Source organism: Metopolophium dirhodum, chromosome 9 (assembly GCF_019925205.1).
Source record: "Metopolophium dirhodum isolate CAU chromosome 9, ASM1992520v1, whole genome shotgun sequence".
Classification (NCBI taxonomy): domain Eukaryota; kingdom Metazoa; phylum Arthropoda; class Insecta; order Hemiptera; family Aphididae; genus Metopolophium; species Metopolophium dirhodum.
Window position 1 is genome coordinate 22,713,058 of NC_083568.1, and position 14,112 is coordinate 22,727,169.

Sequence of the window (14,112 nt, forward strand, 5' to 3'; positions counted from 1 at the left end):
GCATTCAGGTGAATAATTATAAGATTGCAATGATAGATGTAAGATGTAAGATGTTAGATGTAAGATGTAAGATGTATTGTTGATTCATCAATACGATGCTAGGTGGACTTGAGGACTTCCCATGTTCAGCGACCGGCGTCGACCCTTCTTGTGGCACTGCGGAAACTTCGTACAGCTGACTGTTCGACAAAGACACTGTAATATTATTTGAAAAATATTATTTCTACTTAATCGTAATAACTGGGTATAATGAGTTTAATATTATATTATATTACAATAAATATTAAGTACTTATATTATTAGCTTCTAATAATTGGGACGTAATTTTTGTAGATATTGATCCGGACAAAATGATGCTGGCCCAACGCTATGCCACGGTTTATGGCGTACCTATCCGATGAAATTGTTGGAGACTCTTACAAACTGGGCAATCTGATAAACGGTGACGTGATCGTTACTTCGCGGCCATCATAGGGTAGACCAGAATACACAAAAATGTAGGTCATCGGGCTGTCGGCTGTATGTATGATAAAGTCCTGGAAGTGGGAATTACAATAGCCCCTAAAATGCTGTTACACCTCAACCTTAATAAAAACAAAGAATAATTAAAAAATGGCAACGGAATTGGTCTACAAATCTGAAAATAAGTTTATGGACAGATAACTTCTCAACGTAATATTATGACCGATCCAATAATAACGTTCTATAGGTACATCAGACCTATGTGCGACGGCTGCTCACCAACGTATAGACATCTACCAGATAACTTTGGTAAGTTTTCAAACTATACCGCTCATTTTTGCGGAATGCTAAAGAAAATTAATTTATTAGATAAATATTATACTATAACAATTTTTAAATATAGACGTTTTCAACTCACAGTTATGCAGGTGGATGTCGACCGGTTTGGGAGCGACGTCTGATACGCCATTGTTCTAATGAATTCAAACATAAATAATATATTATTATAATATTTTTATATGTATAGGTACGGTTAGGTATATTAAATTAATTAAGTAGGTATTATATTAATATAGTCTATTAATTATTTTTTTCTATGCTTTTATTGTATTAAAATATACACAATGTCTTACAACTTACATTATTGGACCGGACATACAGCAACGTCGAGTTGAGGTACCTGTCCATAAATACATTTTCATCAGCAAAATATAATATAAAATATAAAGTAAAGAAATGCATAAAGAAAAAACTGTATTTATTCATACAATTTTGAAATCAAAAACATTAGAACAAGATAATGCTTTCTTGATAAATTAAAAATATTTGAAGATTTTATTTGTCATACGTTTACATGGCAATAGTAAAATTCTATTAAACCTATTAGGTACCTACGTAAACAACATTAATTAATATGACAAATATTTAAAATTTCAAAAAAGGGAGACCCTCGTGTTAATACCCCTCACTTTGTTTTTTGGATAGCGCTGGGATTTTTTGTGCACAAACGTCGGGACCTGGTGCACATTTCTGCACAAACGATGCACAAACGTTTGGCACATTCAAAAATCCAATTATTCAATGTGGGGGGGGGGGGGGCTACCGTTTCAATGCCCCCCCCCCCCCATTTTGTTTTAGGGATAGAGCTTTCAGTTTTTGTGCACAAACGATTGGACTTGGTGCACATTTCTGCACAAACGATGCACAAACGTTTGGCGTGGTCAGAAGTTCAAATTTCGAAAGGGGGGGGGGGGCATTGAAATGGACCTCATTGTGTATAGTGTTTTATACAAAATCGTATTCACCTAATCATAATAGCGTTACTGCGTCGCATACGTATATGTGTAAATATATTATTTATTATTTTTAATTTGGTACCTATTTAACTTTTAAATATTATCATGAAATAAATTAGTACCTATTGGATATCTCACATTTATAATAATAATAATCTTCATAACGGAAAATATTCCAATTTACAATTTATTAAGTGACAGTATCAATGCGAACAACTAGAAATAAATATATACAAATTAAATCAATATGACAATATCTATCAATTAATAATTTATTAAGTATTAAAATAAAAGATATTAAATATATAATTATTTAGCAAAAAAGAAGAAAAATAAAAATTCTTAACAAAAAGCTAAAAGTTATAACAAGATTGAGTTTATTTAATTTGTAGTAAATATATTGAAGCAGTTAACTCAGTAATTTGATTGTTAAATAAATCAATATTACACGTCATAGAGTTACCAATCGACATAATTTTATTCACAGGAGAGTAAAATTTGCATGCATTAGAGATGGCCAAAGGATAAATATACATAAAAACAAGAATAAATTATTATATTTTTATTTCAAGTTCAGTTGTGTAAGTACAGCCCTTAATAAAAATATAAAATAATGAATTTTGATCTAGACCCGTGATTTTCAACCGGTGTGCCACGAATGCCCTTGAAGTGGGCCTCGATATGTGTGATCAATAAATTTTGATTTCATTGTATAACAATATTATTATTTGAAAATTTGGAAAATGTTACTTTTTTTCGAACATAGGCGTGGGTGACATACCTGTTGATGGCTTTTTAATACAAATTTTACTTTTAGTGAATTTTGTGGTAGAAGCAATTCCGAATCAACTTTAAAACCAAGCTAGAAAGTTTAAAGGACAGTCGAATAACAATTTTGCCAAAAAAAAATTGTAAAAATGTTTGTTTAACTAAGAAAAGAATTGAAAACAGTTTTTAAAACAACTTTTGTGTTACTTCGATTTTTGAAAGGAAAGAGCTTATATTATGATACCAAACACCACGATATACAAGTTATTTAAATAGCGATCTATACGTTGAACGAAAATAAATTTGGAAAATGTTATTTTTTTTCGAACATATGTGTGGGCGACATACCTGTTGATGGCTTTTTAAAACAAATTTTACTTTTAGTGATTTTTGTGGTAGAAGCAATTCCGAACCAACTTCAAAACTAAGCTAGATAGTTTAAAGCCGCAATATTCGCATTGTTTTTTTATCTAGATAAAAATAAAGATAATGGAACTCAAATGTATCTAGATATATATAAAAGATAACTTCACTCATATTTATCTAGATAAAGATAAAGATAAATAAATATTTAGGTATCTAGGTAAAAAAAAGATACAATTTTTTTTAAAATGGGTTTTAAATTTAAGTAGGTATATTTTAGTTGGGCACTTGGAACATAATAATAAATAAAAATAATTACATTATTTATAAACCATAAACTTTGTTTGAGAATCTGTATAAATATTTATAATGCATTTGTACAATTTCGCGATTTTTATCAATAAAAAATGTATCTAGATGAATTTATTTAGATAAATAAAAAAATTATCTAAGATGAACGTTAAGATACCTTGTAACTATTTATCTAGATAAGATAAAAGATGAACAAATAATTATCTAGACATTCATCTAGATAAATTTATCTAGATAAGTCCGAACACTGTAATTAAAGGACAGTTGAATAACAATTTGACTGAAAACATTTTTTATATAAAATAAGTTTTGGGAGAAGACTATCGGACGAACAATTACTTACAAGTTAGAATCATTTCATTCGTCATTACTAGTGCAAAAGGGACCTCATACTAACACATATTTTGGATTTTTTTCGCAAGTCATACTCTGATGTATTTTTTGTGGTGTAGGTATCTTTGTCCTAAATGTTTAAAATAATGTGTGGTTATGATTTATATGTTCAACTACAGTATGTTAGATATGAGTAAGTAAATTTATGTGTATTTTAATTTTAGTTAAAAACAAATAACAATTGATGCTTTGCTTATAGCCTAGATGATGTTTATTAAATTCTTCACATGCAAGTAAGTAAGTAACATTGCTTAGAGCATAAGTTTTTTGTATAGGTACCTACCTACGATTGTAATTATTGCTTGATTATTTTTTGTAATGCCTGTTATTCTAGGATTACCGGTGTTTTTTGTTATGCTTGTGAATGGCTTATTTAAATAACTAATAATAGGTATACCTATATTTTACATGGCACCATAGTTATATTTTTATAATTAGGTTTTTGTTATAAATTAATAATCATGCGTGCATGCAATTCAAAATGTAATTATGAATTAAAATTTTTATCTAATACAATAATTTTTCACTGTATTCCAACAACTAAAGTATGTAATTCGAGACTTTTCATACACTTCCTCTGGACACAAGGTTGAAAATCACTTGTGTCCTAGCAAATCTGAGATGTAGGTATCACCCTAGCCTAAGTCTATTTACTATGTTTGATTATTTTTCCTTGGGTTCCACATTTAGTTGATTAAATATTTTGCTTGATATTGTAAAATAAAGCCTATTTGTTGGTGTAATTTTTATAATAATATATTACATTAGTTTTCTTTTATTTATCCATTAGTAATCATGTCATGCTTTGTTTCAGGGAAGTTAACTTACATTGAAAACCAGTTTTCAGTTTAGTTTAATCAAGTAGGTATGGAATAATCTCAGGGTAAATGGTTAACTTACTAAACTTGTTTCAGTGGCGCCCCCAGGGACTCCCCCTCGGCTAATGTCAAACTGTTTATTTTTTAAAGATTCCCTGACATTGTTATTAAAACTAAATTGATATTTTAAGTATTAAATAATTGTGAATAATTATGTTTATTATGCGACAAAATGTATGTATATACTTGTGATAGGAACAAAAAAACAGTAGCTAATAAAATAAACAAATTTTTAAATGTTGGACACTCCGCTCCAATCAATAAATCCTGGTTGTGCCACTGTATTAATTTATTTAAAATATAATGTAAATTATTAATTTACATTATATTTTAGAGATGGCATATCAAGATTAGAAGAAGTTATTGCCGAAACATACAATATAATTAATATTATTATAAATAGTATTTTTAATCTACAGTAACATGCACTGTTCTATCATGTGTTGCTTTGTGAACATCTTATAGTTTTTTAAACTTAGCATTTTTTTTGGAAATGTTGTGTCTAAACTTATTTTGTTTTGATAGCAATAATTTACAGACCTGATGGAGTTGATTTGAATTGTATAACAAGTAGTGTTTGAGAAAAGAAACATTTAACAGTATTATGTTATTTTATACTCGTTTTATACTATATTAATTTTTACACACTGATTTGATATTTATTAAGTATCTCATATTTGAAAAATTGCTATTGAGTATATTACTTACAAATATAACATTTTACTGACTATTAATGTATTATACTATGCGTGTACAATTTTCAAATATAAAATAACAAATTATAATAACGATATTTTTTTTAAAGAAATAACTTTAATACAATTCAATCAGAATTTAATTTAATACATTTTATATATATAATATTATATAATACTTAAAGTTATTTTCAGATAAACAACTTATAATTACATTTGCACAGTATTATTAACATAAAAACCTAATGCACATTTCATATGTGGAAAAATACATACAATGATAAGTTATAAAATAATCTTAAACGATAAATTATGATAAATTAAGGAGGCATGACTTTGGGAATGGGCATAGAAGCTGGCATGATTCCGTTTGTGCCATTAGTTTGTGCTTGTCCAATGTTCGATGCACCAGATTTATTCATCATATTCATATTGTGCTCATATGCAGTATGAATCAATTTGGTTCTCCGTCTAGTGTAATGTTGCCAAATCAATAACAACTGATCATCAATAAATTTCGAACAAATAGCGGTAGCTATTTCTTTTCTAAATGGTTCATGCTGTAAAAGATCTAAAAAATATAAACACATAGGATACCTGTAAAAATAAAAAAAAATATTTGTGAGTACATTTAAAGTAATTTAATAAAAGTATAAATTTATACTTCATTATGTTATGATTTTATATTCAGTATTAAAATTAATAAATGTTAATACATTTAATTGTTCTTAATTAATATGTATACTGATTGATGATTATCAAGGCTGGGCAAGTTTATGATTTTTTTAACTCAGTTAAGTTAAGTTAATATGCACCAATAACAAAATGTTAATTTGTTTATACAACGCTAGCGTACTTAATTTTTTTCCAACCCAAACCTAAATTATAGGATATAGTGTTAATACTTCATACAGTATTTCCATATAAATTAGATTCAAATGATATACATTTTTAACTTTAAACAATTGGATACATATTTTTTGACATGAAAACGAAATAGACTGAAATAGTGAAATATTATACAATTAAAAACAAAATAAATTAACTTAACTTACTTCTTAAACAGTTAAGTTAATGAAAAGCCAAAAGTAACTAGTTAAGTTAAAAAGTTAAAATAAAATAAACTTTTGGGGGGACGAGGTGGCCGAGCGGTCTAACGCGACGGATTCGGCACAGCCGGTCCGAGTTCGATCCTCGACCACCGGGCGGCATTTTTCTCCGTGAAAGTCACGGTGTCCGGAGAACAAGTGCCGCCATCCCCCCACCTGGGGCACGGCAGGAACCTACGGGTGCCCCATAAGAAATTCTGCCAAAACACAACATACACGTGTACCAACCTACCCAATATAAAAACCTACAGTGCCCTCCCCCACACCCAATGGCCTATGTTGCCGCGGGTTACCCAAAAAAAAAAAAAAAATAAACTTTTCAACTTAACTTTAATTTTTAACTCGGTAATGCCCAGCCTTGATGATTATACTATAAAAATCAAACTGATAGGCAATAAGTGTGATTTGCATTTAATTGATTAAAATGTATTATTTTTAAAATTTTATAATCTAATATATAAAATTCTCGTGTCACAGTTTTCGTTGCCATACTCCTCCGAAATGGCTTGACAGATTTTGATGAAATTTTTTGTGCATATTCAGTAGGTATGAGAATCGGCTAACATCTATTTTTCATACCCCTAAGTGATAAGGGTTGTCCAGAAAAAAATAAAAGAAGTGCTCAAACAGGGATTTTGATAATTTACGGTAGAAATAATTGTTTATAAATGGTTGCTAAGGTATTGGTTATATATATAAAAAAAAAAAAAATAATAGATACAACATACAAAAATACATACAATCCTCAATTTTCACCCTTCTACGATCAACCCTTATTATTTAATAGACATTTTAGTAATTTAATCATTTTTCCTTTTAATCTGCCCCTTCGCGTTTTATTGGCATTGCTCACCGTACAAAACATACATTATGTACAATTGTCAACGTTACTACACTTGATGCATAAACAATATGTATGGCAACAAAAACTGTGACACGAGAATTTTATATATTAGATGTTTTGTACAGTGAGCAATGCCAAGAAAACGCAAAGGGGCTGATTTGAGCCGCAGTACAAGTAAAGCTCGAAACTTGCGAAATAACAGATCCGAAAGAACAGAAGAACAAATCCAGCAACAAAATACTGATGCACGTGTCAGAATGGCGCAATTGCATTAAGAAGAGCCAGAAGATACACGAGCTGAACGCAATGAAGTCAGAAGATTAGAACAACGACAATCACGCCGCTTCACAGTCAAAAGACGAAGAACAAATGATCAACAACGACAACAGGTACATCGAGCATTTATATCTGATTCATTCCCGCGTCTAGCATTCCAGTATGAGCCCGATATTGAATATTATGCTCATTCAAAAGTGGTAATTGGTGCTATGGACAAGGAATGTCCGCATTGTCATGCTCTGAAATTCAAAAATGAGCCAGCTGGGATGTGTTGCGCGTCAGGAAAAGTGCAACTACCTGAAATTGAAACACCACCTGAACCATTGATCGGCTTACTCATCGGCACGGATCCAGATTCTAACGAGTTCCTGAAGTCAATTCGAAGATTCAATTCATGCTTTCAAATGACATCATTCGGAGCAACAGAAATAGTTCGAAATACTAATGCAAATGGTCAACAATTCAATTCTACATTCAAAATCAGAGGCCAAGTTTATCATAAAATGGGCTCAATGCTGCCAATGCCAAACGAACCACATAAATTATTACAAATTAAATTCATACTTCCAAGCTATTTTTAGTTTACACTAGAAATTACTAGGAAATTATTTATATGGCAAAACAACGTTTGCCGGGTCAGCTAGTATACTATATTATAATAAAATCAATAGTCTTGTGGAAGTGACACGTGTTTAAAAAGACTAAGCACATAATCTTATTATAAAATACCTAGTTAATACAATTGACCAAAATTTGAAGGTTTACAAGACCAAAGAAAATAGTTTAAAGTACAAATTTAGCTCGATCGCGAACTAATGTATTACATAATGGTGTATATACATGATATAATATTTTAAAACTTTTAAATTTGTGTAAATGAATTTGTAAAATAAGTATTATGGACTCATTACTAAATTGACTCATAATAAATATAATATAGTTGACCATTATAAATTAAAAAAGTAGGTAGTATAAGTACAATACCTATAGATGTTCAATATTCATACACCAATATGTTAATACGTACAAGAGTTCATAGTATATAGATTATAGGTAATTCATAAGTAAAACAAATTGAACACAACATTTTTACAGAAATTAAATTTAAATCAATGGAATTTAAAATATTTAAATGATTTGTTGAAAACATAAGGCCAAAATCATCAAATTCAGTCCTATCGATTACACTTAATAACTCTCCATTTATATTTAAGCTTGGCAAGAATTTTATATAAATGATTACCAGTATGTAATGTTAAAAAAAATAAAAAATAGATGATCGATTTATCAAGGTAAGTTAAAAATTAAAATGTGTTAATGAATTAATAATTTATATTTTATACAAGCAGTTAAATGTAATAGTGTTATATTACTTTATAATAGTACCTATAATATATTATTTGATGAAATTTATAACTTATATAACATAAACAAACTAATTTTTTATTAATATGATCAGTTAATCAGTAATCTATCTAAAGGTATAACGTTTGAATATTAACAATACTTACTTAATAAACTTTGCATAATCTGGTTCTTTCCAATAAAGTAAATATTTTAAATAATTAATAAAAGACTGATCCTTAAAGTAACCACGTTGAGCTAAAACTGAACAGTTAAAAAATAAGAAATACACTTTTAAAAATATTTGTAAATATTATTGTAAAAAATTAACTTACAGTTTAAATAATTTGGATTAGCTAAGCATTGTACAAATTCGAGTTCTACTTGAAACCTTAATCTGGTTTGTTCTTCAGTTTCAGGACCACCTATAAAAGCAAAAATAAGTTTGTTCAATGTAATAGGTAACAGCTCTAATTTTACCATATGGCGATCATTTCTGAATAGTATTGTAGAAATATAATTCTATTTCCATGAATATTTACTATATAGTTACTAATTTTAATAACATTAAAATACATATTATTCCAATAAATTCTACAAGTAACAATCTTAATTCAAAGTTAAATGTAAGAATAATATGTTCAAATGTAATTTATATTGTAATCTTGACTAGAAATATTTTTATTAATTTCACAATATTGTATCCACCAACTTTCACAAAGTAGGTAGACTCAAATACCTATTATTAATCATTATTATCTTACAATATGTATAAGTATAGTTAAATAATTTATATTTCCCATTTACCTTTGTTAGCCATTTTGGTTTAGTTAAATCTTCATTAGATTTTGTGTTATTTAAGAATATTGTCATGTCATCTCGCCACTCGGTCGAACGTCATAGGTATAAGCTGTAAAAATAATAGAAATTAGCAATGGTCTATCGACTATAGAAATTAGAAGGAATACTTTTTACTATCAGACAACAGTAGACAGTAGTACAGTATTGTTCTATGGTATTTCAGTAATCTCTTATATTATGAAATAACTAAAATGTTAAATAAAAGTTAATTTTATATTATTATAGTTACGTTTTGTAGTCTTCTAAGTTGTAACTTAATAACTTATCAGTCAACAGTCTGCACCATGTTGTACACCATGAATGAGTGAGATTCGTGAGAGTGAGTGAGATAGAGACAAGGAGACGGACTCTTCAGTGTTGCCTCTTGCTGCCGCCCGTATGTCCAATTGGGCAAATTGACAAACTGTTAAATTGATAATAATAATATGGAGAAATATAGTAAGATACGAACGAAGATAATAAAAATAACATTATATTAATATGTTCCTACATATATATATATAAAATAAAAGCATTATTTGAGTCATAAGTCATAACTCTTAAGTCTTAAATCCTAATTTATATTTTATATTTCAGATTTTTCAATCGTATTTTCATAATATATTTTTACGTCCAATTATTAAATATCAATATTTTACATTTTCATAATATTAAAAATGTTAAAATGTTAAATTAATTTTAGATTTATTAGTCTTGTCGACAAAACAAAAAAAAAAAAATGTTTTAAATTATTCATTCAGATGTTTTTTTTTAATGTATTAATTTAAAGTTTAATAATGGTAGACAACACATTAACTGAAAAGGTACTGTTGGCTACTGGAGGATATGATCACACGATTAAGTTATGGCATGCAAATACGGGAGTTTGCAATAGAAGCTTAACACATTTAGATTCTGTATCCTTAAAAACATCATCGTAAATATTTATTCTTGCTCTAAATCTGTTGAACTTTTTAGTCTAGATAAAAGTTGAACGAATCAAATTGCAAATAGTTTTAAATAAGCATAGGTATACATTATTTTTGTTCATGTAATTCACTTGAAATGCAGTGTACCTAATATATGAAGAGTCATTGAATGTTCTATGACATAAACATTTGTATTAGTTTGTCTTACATGATTTAACCAATTATTATATTAAAATAAGTATTTTGTTTATAATTTTTTTTAAATAATTGATGTGAATAGAATCCTTGACCAGTTAATTTAGCAAGTAAATGCATTAGAAATCACACCCGACAGACAACTTTTAGCTGCTGCAGGTAATTTTTTTAAATAATTAAATCTCATCTTTATTTATGTATTTGTGATATTTTGTTTTACAGGGTTTCAACATATTCGTATGTATGACTTAAATTCAAGCAATCCAAATCCAATCTTAAACTATGAAGGGATATCAAAAAACATTACTGGTGTTGGATTCCACGAAGATGGTAAATGGATGTTTACATGTGGTGAAGATTGTAGTGCTCGTGTGTGGGATTTAAGGTACCAAATATGTTTTTAAATTACACAAAATAACATTTAGTTATAATAATAAATTTTGTGTAGGTCTAGAAATTTGCAATGTCAGCGTATATTTCAAACAACTGCACCTATTACTAGTATATGTCTTCATCCTAATCAAGGCGAGTTAATATTAGGTGATCAGTCTGGCTTGCTTCATTTATGGGATTTGAAAACTGATCACAATGAACAACTTGTAAGTGTAATACATTAATGTTGTTCTTCAGTTTTAATTTTTTTCCTGTTGTAACTTTTCATAAGTTTAGATACCTGAAGTTGATGCTTCTATACAATGTGTGGCTATTGATTCTAGTGCAAATTATGTTGCTTCTGTAAATAATAAAGGAAACTGTTACCTATGGAGTTATAACGGCAATGGTACTAGACTAAGTCCAGAGCACAAAATGAATGCCCACAGGAAGTATGCTCTTCATTGTAAATTCAGTCCTGATTCAACGTAAGCATATAATATATAAAGAATTTTGACTTGTAATTATATTAATTAGTAATTTATTTCTTTAATTTTAATAGATTGTTGGTAACAACTTCGGCTGATCGATCAGCTTTTATCTGGAAAACTAGTGATTTTTCTTTGAAACAAGAACTAAAGGATGAGCGGCAGAGATGGGTGTGGGATACCGCATTTAGTAATGATTCAGAACATTTATTAACAGGTATTATTGGGAATGTTAATAACAAATTAGAGCTATGGTTAATTTACATTAAGAATATTTATGGACTATAATTGACATCAATTGTTGGCTGGCATTGGATGTAGTCTTATTAGTTATTAGTTATTACCATAATATGTAACAACAGCAGTTAGACTGAACTGGACATGAATTGGTTGGCACTGCGGCAGTAGTGATACAAATATTTTAAAATAACCTAACTATTATATTTAAAGCTAATCATATTTCTATGCATAGTGCCTAGAGTTATATATTTTTAACATGAATTTTTAACTAAATATGTTATTGGTATTTTATAATAAAAATCAATAACATAAACAATAAAAATATACTCATATATTTTATTAATGAAAAGTTACTACTCTGTACAGAGGAGTATATCTTTAAATCTATAATTGTAATTTATACAATTTTTGTGAACTTATAAGTAATAACTCATAAATCATCAAAACAGTCGTTTTCATAAAATTACTCTTATTCAATTGTTGTATGAATGCACACGGGTGCACGAAGAACATTGAATAGTTAATTTAGATTATTGTTTTAATTCAGTTAATTAGTAAAGTATTGATCCAACAACATAGATATTTATTATAGTAAAATAATAAAACTAAGTTTTATATTTGATTAACAGGTTTAAATACATCAACATTTTTACATTAATCGGCAGTGCTATTTTTTTTTACACATTTTATAGTGGATACATAATATTACATTTCATGATTTTTTTTCTTATTGTTTAGCTTCATCAGACGGCATGGCGAGATTATGGAACGTAGAAAGTGGCAATATAGAACGTGAATATGAAGGACATCAAAAATCACTTACAGCATTAGCATTTTGTGATCCATATAGTTAGGTTTAAAAGTTTACTAGTTTTGTAATCATGAAATAAAATTAGAAAAACAAAGACAGGCATTTGTACCTCCAAAACCAAATGCATTTTTTATTGCTATTCTTTTTTCTTGTTTCCATTGCATTGGACTCTTAGAAACACAAATTAAATTTTCAGCTTCTTTGCAAATGTTGTTTAGATTTGCTGTAGGTGGAATGACACCTTCATAACAAGAAAGAATTGTAAAAATACTCTCTAAATTACCCGCAGATCCTAGTAAATGACCATGACTACCTTTTGTGGATGAAACATGTACATTAATGCAGTGCTCATTAAAAAGTCTTTTAATTGCTGTTAATTCGATGGCATCTCCTACCGGGGTTGAAGTGGCATGTGCATTTACGTATGAAATTTGTGTCTTATCTAAATTAGCATCTAAAATGGCTCTAGTCATGGCTAGTAAAGCTCCTTGGCCATTTTCTGGTGGTGCTGTTAAGTGTGAAGCATCACCAGATAGACCATAACCCAGAACTTCTCCATAAATATGAGCGTTTCTATTAAGAGCATGTTCCAATTCTTCTAGTATAAGCATACCAGACCCTTCACCGATAACAAAACCATCTCGATTTACATCAAACGGTCTTGATGCCAATTCTGGTTTATCGTTTTGAGTAGATAGTGCCCGTATTCTACAAAAAGAAGCTATTGACAATGGGCTTATACATGACTCAGCAGCACCACAAATCATTGCTTTTGCTTGTCCATACTGAATAAAACGAAAACCATCACCAATTGCATGGGCTCCGGTTGCACAAGCAGTAGACACAGCATGATTGGGTCCTTGTATACCGTAAGTCATGCTTATTTGGCCAGCAGCCATATTGAGTAGAATGCGTGGCACAAAGTATGGGCTGACTTTACTGTAACTAATTTCTAAAGCCTTTGCTGTTTGACACACATCCTCTAAGTCCACCATTCCTACGCCTACACTGACACCGATATTTTCTTTATCGACTGTAGACAAAAATAGTTTAGAATCATCAACTGCTTCTTGTGCAGCAATTAGAGCTAGACGAGTCGAAGGAGCCATTGTACGTACTTTGCTCTTGGGCACTGATTCTGGTAAATTCTCCAGTCCGTCCAGAGTCGCTGCGATTTTGGAAGGAATGTTTTTGTAAAGGTTATTGTCCAATTTTCTTACAAATGATTTTCCCGACAAAACATTTTTCCAAGACGTATATTTATTGGCACCAGCAGGACAAATGGCACCCATACCAGTTATTACGACTCTTTTTTTCATAATTTTAATCTTATAACTCTCCAAAAAATATTGTTAAAGTATAGAATGAAATAAAATATTTTATAATAATAACATTGTAAAACAACAAATAAAAAATTATTTTCTAATTCAAAATAAATAATGATAACTGATATCAATGTTATCAATTCTATCAACTGATACCAATAATACCCATA

At 29.2% G+C, this 14,112-nt stretch overlaps 3 protein-coding genes across 4 annotated transcripts; 1 reads left to right on the top strand and 2 right to left on the bottom strand.

Moving 5' to 3' along the window:
• Positions 1 to 5,293: 5,293 nt before the first annotated feature.
• Positions 5,294 to 9,939, bottom strand: LOC132952105 (mediator of RNA polymerase II transcription subunit 31). Of its 2 annotated transcripts, none has more exons than XM_061024259.1 (5): positions 9,833 to 9,939; positions 9,550 to 9,652; positions 9,078 to 9,167; positions 8,910 to 9,006; positions 5,294 to 5,763 (listed from the first exon to the last, which is right to left on the bottom strand). In XM_061024259.1, the coding sequence occupies exons 2-5, from the start codon at positions 9,560 to 9,562 to the stop codon at positions 5,487 to 5,489; spliced, it is 477 nt and encodes a 158-aa protein (XP_060880242.1). In that variant the 5' UTR covers positions 9,563 to 9,652; positions 9,833 to 9,939; the 3' UTR covers positions 5,294 to 5,486. The 2 variants fall into 2 exon arrangements, with proteins under 2 accessions (XP_060880242.1, XP_060880241.1); XM_061024258.1 differs by having other exon boundaries at positions 9,711 to 9,903.
• Positions 9,940 to 10,093: 154 nt separating this feature from the next.
• On the top strand, positions 10,094 to 12,793 carry LOC132952104 (target of rapamycin complex subunit lst8). Its single transcript, XM_061024257.1, has 7 exons — positions 10,094 to 10,499; positions 10,814 to 10,865; positions 10,929 to 11,091; positions 11,155 to 11,305; positions 11,376 to 11,566; positions 11,641 to 11,783; positions 12,545 to 12,793. Exons 1-7 carry the CDS (start codon positions 10,380 to 10,382, stop codon positions 12,658 to 12,660), a joined length of 936 nt encoding a protein of 311 aa, XP_060880240.1. The 5' UTR covers positions 10,094 to 10,379; the 3' UTR covers positions 12,661 to 12,793.
• On the bottom strand, positions 12,404 to 14,051 carry LOC132952103 (3-oxoacyl-[acyl-carrier-protein] synthase, mitochondrial). The gene has a single exon (XM_061024256.1). The coding sequence runs from the start codon at positions 13,934 to 13,936 to the stop codon at positions 12,686 to 12,688; it is 1,251 nt and encodes a 416-aa protein (XP_060880239.1). The 5' UTR covers positions 13,937 to 14,051; the 3' UTR covers positions 12,404 to 12,685.
• Positions 14,052 to 14,112: the final 61 nt, after the last annotated feature.